This window comes from Ogataea haglerorum (genome assembly GCF_019207285.1).
Source record: "Ogataea haglerorum isolate 81-453-3 chromosome Unknown 81-453-3_NODE_2_length_903871_cov_94.662503, whole genome shotgun sequence".
Classification (NCBI taxonomy): domain Eukaryota; kingdom Fungi; phylum Ascomycota; class Pichiomycetes; order Pichiales; family Pichiaceae; genus Ogataea; species Ogataea haglerorum.
Window position 1 is genome coordinate 639,029 of NW_025065152.1, and position 11,908 is coordinate 650,936.

At 55.5% G+C, this 11,908-nt stretch overlaps 8 protein-coding genes across 8 annotated transcripts; 5 read left to right on the forward strand and 3 right to left on the reverse strand.

Annotated features, from left to right (window-relative positions):
* Positions 1-15: 15 nt before the first annotated feature.
* Positions 16-896, forward strand: KL911_000951 (uncharacterized protein; the record flags this gene model as incomplete). Its single annotated transcript, XM_043201262.1, has 2 exons — positions 16-561; positions 666-896. The coding sequence occupies 2 exons, from the start codon at positions 16-18 to the stop codon at positions 894-896; spliced, it is 777 nt and encodes a 258-aa protein (XP_043056515.1).
* A 60-nt stretch (positions 897-956) lies between these two features.
* KL911_000952 (uncharacterized protein) lies at positions 957-2,357 on the reverse strand (the record flags this gene model as incomplete). Its single annotated transcript, XM_043201263.1, has 1 exon — positions 957-2,357. The coding sequence occupies one exon, from the start codon at positions 2,355-2,357 to the stop codon at positions 957-959; it is 1,401 nt and encodes a 466-aa protein (XP_043056516.1).
* Positions 2,358-2,412: 55 nt separating this feature from the next.
* On the forward strand, positions 2,413-4,833 carry KL911_000953 (uncharacterized protein; the record flags this gene model as incomplete). The annotated part of the gene is made up of 1 exon (XM_043201264.1): positions 2,413-4,833. One exon carries the CDS (start codon positions 2,413-2,415, stop codon positions 4,831-4,833), a length of 2,421 nt encoding a protein of 806 aa, XP_043056517.1.
* A 53-nt stretch (positions 4,834-4,886) lies between these two features.
* Positions 4,887-6,329, forward strand: KL911_000954 (uncharacterized protein; the record flags this gene model as incomplete). The annotated part of the gene is made up of 1 exon (XM_043201265.1): positions 4,887-6,329. One exon carries the CDS (start codon positions 4,887-4,889, stop codon positions 6,327-6,329), a length of 1,443 nt encoding a protein of 480 aa, XP_043056518.1.
* Positions 6,330-6,785: 456 nt separating this feature from the next.
* Positions 6,786-7,638, forward strand: KL911_000955 (uncharacterized protein; the record flags this gene model as incomplete). Its single annotated transcript, XM_043201266.1, has 2 exons — positions 6,786-6,877; positions 7,491-7,638. 2 exons carry the CDS (start codon positions 6,786-6,788, stop codon positions 7,636-7,638), a joined length of 240 nt encoding a protein of 79 aa, XP_043056519.1.
* A 1,017-nt stretch (positions 7,639-8,655) lies between these two features.
* Positions 8,656-9,822, reverse strand: KL911_000956 (uncharacterized protein; the record flags this gene model as incomplete). Its single annotated transcript, XM_043201267.1, has 1 exon — positions 8,656-9,822. One exon carries the CDS (start codon positions 9,820-9,822, stop codon positions 8,656-8,658), a length of 1,167 nt encoding a protein of 388 aa, XP_043056520.1.
* Positions 9,823-10,040: 218 nt separating this feature from the next.
* KL911_000957 (uncharacterized protein) lies at positions 10,041-11,549 on the forward strand (the record flags this gene model as incomplete). The annotated part of the gene is made up of 1 exon (XM_043201268.1): positions 10,041-11,549. The coding sequence occupies one exon, from the start codon at positions 10,041-10,043 to the stop codon at positions 11,547-11,549; it is 1,509 nt and encodes a 502-aa protein (XP_043056521.1).
* A 14-nt stretch (positions 11,550-11,563) lies between these two features.
* Positions 11,564-11,821, reverse strand: KL911_000958 (uncharacterized protein; the record flags this gene model as incomplete). Its single annotated transcript, XM_043201269.1, has 1 exon — positions 11,564-11,821. The coding sequence occupies one exon, from the start codon at positions 11,819-11,821 to the stop codon at positions 11,564-11,566; it is 258 nt and encodes an 85-aa protein (XP_043056522.1).
* Between the last annotated feature and the right edge of the window lie 87 nt (positions 11,822-11,908).

Here is an 11,908-nt window from a genome sequence, read left to right on the forward strand (position 1 = left end):
TTAAGTATTTAATCAATGAAGGAAAAGAAGGGAAGACGCAAGGACGCGATCGAGCGCTTTATTGAATCGAACCAGACAGTCGTCCTCTCCAGCCTCAACCAGTTGCGGTACACCATCCTGTGCGAGGGGCTGCCGAGGGATAAGGGACTCTGTCAGTACAGAACGTATGTGTGGTCCATACTCCTGCGAGTGGAGCCTCTGGACGTCGACTACTACGCGAACCTGGTTGACCGAGGTCCGTCGAACGTGTTTGCAAAAATCCAAAACGACGCGTTCCGCACGTTCCAGAAAGACGAGGAGTTCAGCCGCAAAGTGTCCACCAGTGTTCTGATGCGCATACTAAACTCGCACGCCCTGGAAATCGAGAGCTTCGAGCTGCACAACTCGACTGGAGCACCCGCCTCGCCCTACGTCCAGGGAATGAACGTTTTGGCGGCCCCGTTTGCGTACGTCTGCAGAAGCGAAGTCGAGGCCTTTGCCCTGTACTCACAACTGGCCACCCGCTACATTCCAACGTATACCACGCCCAACCTGCTGGGTGTTCTCAACGGTGTCAAGCTGGTGGACATTATATTACAATTGATCGATCCTAAGTTGTACAATTTTCTAAAATCGAAAATGCTCACGGCCAAGATCTACGCACTTCCGTCTGTGCTCACACTGAGCGCATGCACGCCGCCGCTGGACCAGGTGCTCGAGCTTTGGGATTTTCTCTTCAGCTACGGCGTGCATCTGAATATATTCTTTGTGGTGGCCCAGACGATTCTGATAAGAGACGAGCTGCTCAAGTCGGCCAATCCAATGCTGCTGTTAAGAGAGCTGCCGCGACTGGACGCGCGCCAGATTATCAAGCTGTCGCTCACTTTTGTGAAGCAGACCCCAGACCAGCTGTATGACATCATCGTGAGACATGCAAGGGAGAACGTGGAGGACGAAATCGCCGACTGGGAGAGCAACTAGAACAGCGCTCTGCTGAAGTCGTCTGGCTCGTAAAACGCCGCCAAGATCGTGCGTCCGTTGAACTTGCGGCCGGCAAGTGATTCGGCACACTTCTGGGCCTCTTGCAACGTTGGAAACTTCACAAAAATCCTGCCCACCTCCGGTTTCGTAGGCATGCCGGGCCGGAAATCGCCCTCGGGTCTGGGAATAAGCACCTTTTCCGGATGTCCGTGGTAAGAACACTCGGCCTCAAAGGCCACCTTGATATCGTTGTATTTCACCGAATCGACAAGATCCTCGACCGCAACGCAATTGAGGAACTGCACTATTTCCGAAGGCGCATGCGGGCTGATTTTATCGGACTGGAGCGCGCCAAACAGCGTTTCGGCCGACAGGATGACGGCCTGCTCGTATTTGCGCTCTGGATTTTCACACGCCCGAAAAATCTGTAGTTCCTGGTCATCTATGGCTAGCTTGTTGAGTTTAGTCAAAATGTCCGGGTCTTCACTCACCATTTCAAAAAACGCAACTCCCTTGGACTCGTACGTCAACTTGTCAAGCACCTGCGCCAAAGAGCGCACTTTTGCCAGGGGCTGCAGAAGCTCGAGCAGCTTTTCTCGCGGCGTGCCGTATGGGACGTTTCTGGCCACATACAGCTGCGACGACTCGACCACATCTTCCAGTGGCTCTTGCGGAACAGACGTATCGTTTGGATTGAACACCACGTATTCCTTTGGCCGCTCCAAACACAGCGTAGTGTTCAGCTCGAGCACCTCGAGGCCAGTCAGCGCAAAAAGCGCCGTGGCCACCGTGGAGCGCAAAGTATGGACTATCACCGTGTTGGGGTCCTGGGTCGGATGCATCTGTATCTTCACATCCTCGTAATTCACGTTGGGCACAATGTTAGCAAGCAGGTAATTTTCCAAGTATTTTTTCACACGTTCCAGACGGACAACGCTGAAATCTGCTCGCAGAATCAGCATCTTGGCCACACGCGAGTCCAGCGGGGTGAGTTTCGAGTCCTGGAATGCCTGCGAGCGGTAATTGGTGGCAGCGTGCGACAAAAGTCTTTGTATTTCTGCCAGGTCTGTAGTTCTGGAGGGCTCGCCTGGCTCAGGGAACAGTCCGCAAGCTTTGGCGCGAGCAGCGCTCACACCCTCAAACCCAGGCGCCGGCTTGTCCCAGAGAGACACCCGTGCGATTTTCTCCAGCGGCGGACAGCTGTTCTGGAAGGACGGCCTCCCATTAGCAGGTCTATACTCCCTATTTCGTGCGTACCCTCTCTCGTACCCGCCTTCTCCATAGTACCCGTGCTGTTCTCTATAAGGACCACGGTGGTCTCTGTACACGTCTCTGTGGTCTCTGTCGTTCCTGGGTCTACGATAATCTCGACGAGGCCCTCTGGGAAGGTTTTCCATAATTTTCTAAAATAAGTCTTTTTTTTTTGTAAGTTTATTTCCTCTTGACAAGCGTATGAAGGTGTTATATTTGGTAGCACTGTTTTTCGTTTTCGTCCAAGGATGGGCGTCGTTGCTGGCGATTGACTTTGGACAAGACTATTCGAAGGCGGCCTTGGTTGCGCCAGGCGTGGCATTCGATCTGATCCTCACCGACGAGACCAAAAGGAAACACCAGTCTGGGGTGGCGATTTTGGCCAAGGACGGCCAGATAGAGCGCAAATTCAACTCGCACGCTCTGAGCGCGTGCACACGGACGCCGCAGAGCTGTTATTTTGAGCTGAAAAGCCTGATCGGCAGACAGATCGACGAGCCACAAGTGACACGTTTCGAGAAAAAATATCGGGGGATCAAGGTTATTGCGGCGTCGAGCCAGCGGCCCACCGTCGCGTTCGACGTCAACGGCGAGGTGTACCTGCTCGAGGAGGTGCTGGGCATGGTTCTAGAGGAGATCAAAAAACGGGCAGAACTGCACTGGGACCAGACACTCGGCGGAGGCTCTTCCAACACTATTTCCGACGTGGTGCTGAGTGTGCCTGGATTTTTGGACCAGGCGCAGAGAACGGCGCTTGTGGACGCTGCTGAGATTGCCGGGCTGAACGTGGTGGCGCTGATCGACGACGGGCTCGCGGTTGCTCTGAACTACGCTTCCACTAGAGACTTTGAGCAGAAGCAGTACCACGTGATCTACGACGTGGGGGCCGGGTCCACCAAGGCCACGCTCGTGTCGTTCAGCAAGGACAACGAGACGCTGCGGGTGGAAAACGAGGGATACGGCTACGACGAGACGTTTGGCGGCAATCTGTTCACCGAGTCGCTGCAGGCCATTATCGAGGACAAGTTTCTGGCGCAGCACCAGATCAAGCCGGAAACGCTCTGGAGCGACGCCAGGGCCATGAACAGGCTACGGCAGAGCGCAGAAAAGGCCAAGCTCGTGCTCAGCGCCAACAGCGAGACCAAGGTGTCTGTGGAGTCGCTGATCAACGACGTCGACCTCAAGGTGGTCGTTTCGAGAGACGAGTTCGAGGAGTACATGACGGAACACATGGACCGCATTGTGGCGCCGCTGGCCGCAGCCGTGGGCGACCGCAAGGTCGAGTCTGTGATTCTGGCCGGCGGGTCCACAAGAGTGCCGTTTGTGCAAAAGCACCTGGCGAAGTATCTGGGCGGCGACGCGCTGCTGAGCAAGAGCGTGAATGCAGACGAGGCGGCGGTGTTTGGAACGCTGCTGGGCGGCATCTCGGTGTCTGGCAAGTTCCGCACGCGTCCAATCGAGCTTGTGCAGCATGCGACCAGGAACTTCGAGCTGGCGGCAGGAGGCCAGATGGCGGTGGTTTTCAACGAGAGTTCTGTGTCGCGAGAGGCCAGTGTTGCTCTTCCGGGGCTCAAGGGCATGTTGGGGGATGTCCAGGTTGACTTTTTCGAGGCAGGCCAGCTGTTCTCGCAGTACAAGTTCAAGAACGAGATCAACAGCACGGCGTGCCCAGGCGGCGTCGAGTACTTCGCCAACTGCACGCTGGACTCGAGAAGGCTGTTTGTACTGCGCAGCCTGGAGGCCGTGTGCGCGGACAACGGGTCTGTGCGCAGCTCTCTGACGGCGAAACCTTCGCACCCAGGCTACAAGCCGCTGGGCTCGCTGGCAAAGTACCAGTCAGCGTCCAAGTTGAGATCGCTGACGAACCAGGACAAGCAGAGACAGCAGCGCGACGCACTGATCAACAGTCTCGAGGCGTCGCTCTACGATCTGCGCGGGTACGCCGAGGACGAAAACGTGGTGGCCAACGGGCCGCCGTCGATGGTGCGCGCGGCACGGGACATGGTGTCGGAGCTGCTGGACTGGCTCGAGGACGTCCCTGCAACGGCCTCGGTGAAGGACATCCAGGAGAAGTACGACGACGTGCGCGTGATGCGGATCAAGCTGGAGACGCTGGTGAACCACGGCGACAGGCTGCTGAGTCTGGCAGAGTTCGCGCGGCTCAAGGAAAAAGCGCTGGAGACAATGTACAAGCTGCAGGACTTCATGGTGGTGATGTCCCAGGACGCGCTGTCGTTGAGAGCGAACTACACGGAGCTGGGACTGGACTTCGAGGAGGCCAACAAGCGGATCAAGGTGAAGGTGCCGGAGGTGGACGAGCAGGAGCTGGAGCAGAGGATGAGGCGAATCAGCGACTTTGTGGGCGTTGTGGATCACTTCGAGACGCACGAGGGCGAAATCGACGCCAAGGACAAGGAGACGCTGTTCGATTTGAGAGAAAGGGTGCTGGAGGAGCTCAAGGAGGTGCAGAGCACGTACCGCGCGCTGAAACAGGCGCACGAGAAGCGCATCAGGAGCCTGAGGGAGCAGCTCAAAAAGGCGGAGAAGCGGCTCGAGAACAAGGCCGAGGGGGCCACCGAGAGCGCCCAGGAAGCAGAGCCGTCGGGCCACGATGAATTGTAGATGTACATATTTCTGGCTGTGCACCAGACTTAATAAAATACTTGGTACATTTTATGCCGAGCGTAGACACAGAGCTCATTGCGCCGCTGTCGCGGATCTCGGAGATCCTGCTGAAGCGGCCCGGTCGCGTCACCGTCGACGGCATCAAACGGCTGGCCAACATCTACGGGTTCGAGACGTTCTCGGACGTGCTGGCGATGAACGAGCAGAACGACCTGGTGTTTGCGTTCTCCGACAGCCGGTCGGCGTCGCCAGAGGGCCGCGACGGCACGCAGATCGAGCGGCTGTCGCTCAGCGGCAAGATCCTGCTGATCGACATCGATTTCCAGGACGGCCGCGTCAGGAACGTGGCGTTGTCGAGCGCCATCAGCATCGAGTCGATCGACGCGCGCAGCTACGACTTTGTCGAAGGCTTCGGCGACTTCGTCAAGGTGGAGCGCGTTCTGCACGACAACCTGCAGGCAGCCACGCTCGACAACTTCAACAAGAACCTGCGGCTTCTGGGCCAGCTCGACAGACTTTCTGTGCCGGCGCCGTTCGACCTCTTCAACACGTTTAACCTGCTCACGTACAATTTACTCAAGGCGGCAGAGGCCGAGAAGCAGCAGCACTGCCAGGCCCCGCAGGATCCGCTGACGGCGGGCGAGGCGGCGAGCGACCTGGAGTGCGGCGTGCGGGGTTTCGGCCAGGTGTTGGTGAACCACAGCGACAAGATCGGGCTGTTTGTGAAGTACTGGCACGACGACCGGTTTCTGCCCGGCCTGCCTCACCCAGACTACTTGCTCCACTTTAAAATAGCCGAGAGCCCGCGGCTGGAAAGTGCGGAGCCGGCGAATGCGAAGCGCGCGACCGAGTGGTATAACGGGGAGTGGAAGCCGGACGTGAGCCTGGAGTTTCTGGTTCTGGAGCCGTGTCCGCCGGTGTGGATTCCCGAAGACCTGCTATTGGAGCTGAACTTGGAAGAATACGAGCTGCTGGGGCCGGACAACAATGTTTTCAACAGCACGGCGGACGTGCTGGACAGCTTCTACGAGGAGGTAAATGAAGAGTACAGCCACAGGTTCTCGGACGGGAAGGGGTCAAAGCATGACGTGTTTTTCCTTACTGGTTGCAAATTTGTGAAACTGTATAAAGTGAAGCTCGCGCGGCTGGAAAAACTGCGGCCGCTGGTCAGCGGGCTGCGCAGCTGGTGTCTGGTGAACAACCTTATGCGCAACCTGGTGCGCCGCGAACACAGGGAGGCCGAGTCGCAGCAGGCCGAGGAGCTTTGGTTGAACGACATGGTGAAGGACAACCTGGACATTCTCAAGCAAGGACAGGCGGCCGCGGGACCGGTCCAAAACGTCACAAGCGTGTCCATTCAGACACTCGCGCAACACGAAATCGAGCTAGAAGTGAAAGGGGTCCATATGAAAGTTGTGGATGGCAAAGTCGAATGTTCAGACCGGCTCGCTGCGCGCTTGGTAACGAAAACCGAACATTTGTGGTTGGATTAGTACAGTCTTGGCTGGTCGTGGAGAGGCGTGTATTTGGGGCGTAGGAGGGGCGGGAGCATGTTGAGCACGTAGTAGCTGTCTTTGGGGGTAGCAGTCTTGTACGATTGACCATCCCGAGCCCGCTCGTGGTCCTGCTCGTTCTGTATCTGCGAATAGATAATATTTTGCTGTTTTTCGCGTTCGCTCAGTCGGGAGCTGGCCTTCTCGAGCTTCCGCTTGCGTTTCAGCTCCTCTCTGAGTTCTTTGAATTCCGAGGGAGACCGTTTTTGGCCGTGTTTTTGGAGCACAATGTGCGAGTTTAGGTGGTTGAGTGTTCCGTAGGCCTTCTGGCACGACTCGTGATTGCATTTGTAGAGCCGTACCACCTCGTGTGCCTTGCGTCTCTTGCGTTTGTTCGCTTCAGAAGGGGGAGATCCACGGTCCTTTGGGGGTTGGGAGAGGGGCGTAGGATACGACATGCTGCGGTTGGCAGACATTGGCTGGGCCCCGTACGGCGAAGGCAGATGCGCTGGTCCTCTCACACTAGCAGCTGACGAGGTCTGGGCGAGGTGCGGAAGAGGCGACAGCGTTTGCGGAGACTGCATTTTCAGCGGAGGAGGGAAAGATGGATAATTGTTCATTGGGGGAGAGTAGTAGTGAAGAGTGTTCTGGAAGGATAAGCGTCTATACGGCGAGGCATCGTTGATGTCCGAGAGAGGCATAGGTGGCAGGTGGTAGTTGGAGACCACTGGAGTGGGCAAGTTGAGATTCCTCAAAGAAGGGATCTCTTCCCTTTGTTGCACAGGAGGCAACAAAAGTTTTCCAGGTCTTTCAAAAGAAGACGTCATGGGATATAAAAATGTCTGTGTTGTGAGGTGAGCATTGAGGAAAGTGACATGCTTATATTTAGGTGGGCAGAGGGCTGACAGATCAGACAAAAAACTTGGCATGGTGGTAAAATCGATGGTTGCAGCTGCGTGCAGATACGATTGCAAAGGGAATTAAGGCTGCTATTGTGGAGAGAATTTATGCTACTTTTAGTAGCTAAACCGGTTGCATGCATGTCCATGCGGTTTCGGGTTCGGTCTGCGGAGGGCTCGAGTTGCTTGGTGTGGTGTAGTTTAGCAGCGGTGGGCGTCACCGCAGAATGGGGCCAAGGCTGCGCCGCGACAAGCTCTGGAGGGGGTCCGGATCTAATTTGGCCATGCTGGCGTTTTCGAGTGATATCATTCTTGGCGTTTGTGTCATACAGCACGTCTATAGTTCAAGTTACATGTTTGGCGATATAGAAGAATGCAAAGGGAAATTGCGCCAATTGCAAATTCGATAAATCGAGACGATGTTACATGTTTTGGGAGAGGTATTATTGTTAATTTTAGCAGTCTGTTTTTAGATCTGCTTGTTACGTTTAACCGGCCGTATTGTGAAATTTTAGTTGCATAAGGGTTTAGTGTGGTACTCTCTCGTGCGCCGACCCAAAACTATTGTTAGCACAAACAATAAGTCCCGCTCAAGATGGCTTGTTGGCCGTCAATAGCTAACACAAACCGCGATCAATAGCTTGTTATGAGACAAGCTTCATGCCCTTTCGATACACCCGCCGCACCAAACAATGCATATCAAATAGGCTGGGGCGATCTTGAAACAGATCAACATTTTGGCCAAATGCACTCGCATCCGCTTCGGACCACGAAAAAGGTAAACTCGCCTCTTTGAGCCTTCTCGAAAACCGCAACCTTCTTTTTTCTAGCAGGATCACAGATCTGCTCTTTTTCTGTCAGCGGCTCCTTGAAATGCCGAAAAAGAAGAAAAAAGTCAGGCTAGTGTGACAAACAATTATTCCCGCGGTCCGAATTCTTTCCGTCTGCTGTCTTAAGTAGGGGCTAGGGGCAGGGGACAGGTTGCTGCTTTGCAGTGTCCTTTGTGCTCGCCTAGCGTCATATTGCTTGGGGAACAAACAGTGGGATGACCGGATCTGATCTTATTGTTATTGTGTCTCTCGGCCGGCTTACTCATGCTTAGCTAAAATTCGCGAGTGACCGGAAGACACCGTAGCACCATTTGATGTATTGTGGGTAATCGATACAATGTGTACTGCCCAATCTCCATGTGCCGTTACCCGATTAGTAAACTGAAAATTTCACATTTTCCCGAACCGTCGATTGCCATGCGAACATGTGTCTAACCCAATAGGGGTGTGTATTTCTTTCGACACTTCCACCCGAGCTCATGCGCGCAGCCTAGCGTAGTGCAGCCCCAAACAAGACTGTTTTCATGCAGTGCAAAATCACAATTCAGACACTGTCTCTGCGATGGTGTGGCACTTGTGTCCACCCCACAAGCCATCTCACCACCCCAGCCAGTCCAAAGTGCCAGCGCCCATGTACGCCCCACCCACAAATGACACGATAACCAGCAGCCTTTCGAATTTCACAAAATACCCAACCACCAGCACCCCCAGTAAACCACACCCGTACACCACGCGGCTCATCTGCCCCAGCACATTGAACCTGTCCATCACGTCCTGCAGCTGTTCGAACCGAGCTAGCGAGCTGCTCAAGTACTGGTTCATCGTCTCAAGCCGCTTTTCCCACTCCCGAAACCGCGTCGCCGTCTCGCTGTGCATCTTCCTCTGTTGCTGGGCCATCATCTCGTGTTCCGCGGACAGGCTGCTTATCAGCCGTTCGGTTTCCAGCTCGGTGTTTTTTCGCAGCTCGGTGTTCAACGCCTCCATCCGCTGCGCGAGCTCCTGCACGCTTCGGTCGTGCCATTTATTGAGCTCTGTGAAAAAATTCTCTGCCATCTTCACCGCCTCGACGTGCATGTTCTCCATATTCTCGCTCACTCTGCACATATTTGCGAGCAGCGAGTCCACCTTGAGGTCTACGGACGCAAACGCCGTATTCAGCTGAGTTTCTGCCGTTTTTGTCATCTCCTCAAACCGCGTCCGGAATTCCAGCTGCAACGAGTCGAATGTTGCTACCAAATTCTGTCTGAGCCGGTCCAGAACGCCCGTTCCGAGGTCGTCGACCCGGCCGAGCGCGGCAACAAGCCCGTCGAGCTTTTGCCAAACGTCCCGGTACGTCTCGAGCAGTCTCTGCGTTTCGTACGGCTCGCTGTAGTAATGGCACAGCTGCTCTACCAAATTCAGGTAGCCAAAGAAAGTGGTCCACCAGACGGGATTTGAGGCGAGTTTTGCCATACACTCGCCGTTATCGTGGCTCCAGCACTCCACCGGCAGCGACATAGAGCCGTTGGAGCCGTCCCGGCGGTCAAATATGCACATTGTGAGCCGGATCGCGGTGTCCTGCTTCTCGTGCTCCGTCAGCGCCGACTGGCCCCCGTGACACTGCGGCATGATCGTCGAGAGCACTTCAAGGACGCAGGACGGGAAGGCGAGAGACGCAGTTTCGAGCTGGTGCTCCTCCCTAAGCTGCTCCAGCGTGCTGGCTATCGACTCGGGCGATAGACCTAGTGCCGGAGCCAGCAGCAGTAGCACGATGAGGTAAGACATGTCCCCGCAAGAGCAGCTTGCCGGGCTTATATACGACGGGCCGGCCTTCAGCAGCGGATGGCTGGTTTACAGCTGGGCTGGAAAGATAAAACTCCAAAGACCGATGCGACAGGTCACATGGGTGCAGGTTCCTAATCTCTACACCCCAGAAAAATAAGTTTAATTTAGCTCTAATTTCATTTAAATAATACAAATAATTTATTCGCCCTAATTTTTGCATGTCCCCTTACCAAGACGATTTGCCCGGCTATGACGAGGCCGCTCCGCCCGCCTATTGCAACGACGACATTGAGGTCGGCGCCGGCGGCGAGAAGTACAAATTGGATGTGAAGAAACCGCTGCCCTCGGACGACTTCGAGGAGAGTTTCCGCGTGGAGCAGCCCACATGGAAGGATTGGCCGTTTGCAGTGGTGTTCCAAGTGGTTCTAGTGCTGTTTATGGGACTGCTCGTGTTCACCACGCACGATGTTGTCGTGGAGGTTGCAAACGTCAACCGTGAGCAGGCAAGACTGATCTGCCTCGTGTTTGCCACCGGCGTGGCTTGCACGTACGGCGGCATTGTGGTGCTGCGGAAATGGCCTGCAGCGTTTTTCAACGTGGGATGTCTGCTTAACGTGGCTGCCGCGTCGCTCCTGGCCGTGGGCGCGCTGTCCAACGACAATCTGTGGGCCGGCGTCATGTTTAGCGTCCTGGCGCTGGTCAGTATCCTGGGGTACCTGAGCGTGCGCCGTCGCATTCCGCTCAGCTCGCTGCTGCTGAAACAGGTCATTGACGTGGCCCAGAACAACCCCGTGACGTGGAAGATATCGGCCGCCGGCACGCTCGTTTCCGCCGTGTTCAGTCTGGCTACCGTGCTCGTCGTTTACGGAACCATGGTGAAATGGGGGCTGGACGAGACCGGCCAGCTGAAAAACAAGACCATGTTTGTGGCTACCGGCATTTTCGTGCTGTTCGCAGGCTTCTACATCGCCGAGGTGCTCAAGAACGTGCTGCACTCGACGGTGGCCGGTGTGTACGGCTCGTGGTACTACCTTTCGCACGCAGAAAGGTGTCCGCAAAACGCCGGCCTTGCGGCCTTCAGGCGCAGCGTGACGTACTCGTTCGGCTCCATCTGCTTTGGCTCGCTCATTGTCTCTGTGATCCAGACGCTCAGCAACGTGGCCGGCCTGGCCAAGCAGTGGGCAGCCCAGGAGGGAGGACTGGCAGGCTACATTGGTTTCTACATCATCGAGATCTTCGCTTCTATTATGGAGGCCATGGTGAGATGGCTCAACGAGAAGGCGTATTCGCTGGTGTCGCTCTACGGGCTTGACTTCCTGCACGCTGCGCGTGGAGCGTTTGCGCTCGTCGAGCAAAGAGGCCTCAGTGCGCTCATCAACGACTGCCTGATCAACACGGCGTTGGGCCTGTACTCGCTGCTTGTCGCGTACGCGTGCGGTCTCGTGTCTGCGGTTTTCCTGTTCACTGTGCAACCCGCGTGGGCCCAGAACACCGACGGCGTGGTGGACGTCAACGTGGAGGTCGTTATGACGGTGCTATTTGCGAGCGCGTTCGGCTTCTTTGTGGCCAGCGTGGCCACCAGCGTCGTGCACAGCGGCGCCGTCACGTTCTTTATCATGCTCGCCAAGGACCCCGAGGTTTATAAGGCCACGCATCCCGACGAGTTTGCCCAGGTGTTGGCAGCGTACCCGGACGTCGAGCGGAAGCTGCAAGTAGACGGTTTCTGAGTACCAATGCATTTCTATTGGCCGCTTATCAGCGTGATGTTGTCGCCCTTCAACAGAATTCTGCCCAGTTTGCGCTCTTTCTTCGTAGCCGTGTCGACCTCTACCGCTTCATCCAACACGACGTTCATGAACTCATCGAACCCGCGGATCACGCCCGCAATTCGCACGCCCGTCTGCTCGTACAGCCAGACCGTCACGCGCGACTGCTGCTGGAGATACTTGAAGAGCTGGTTGATGGGCGGAACCATCACTTTCTGTCTGCGGCCGGACATGCTAAAAATATTGTGTTTTATTTTATTTAATTCCATTATTTTTTTTTTTTCATTTCCATTTTTCGCTCCTAACCCATTATTCACATT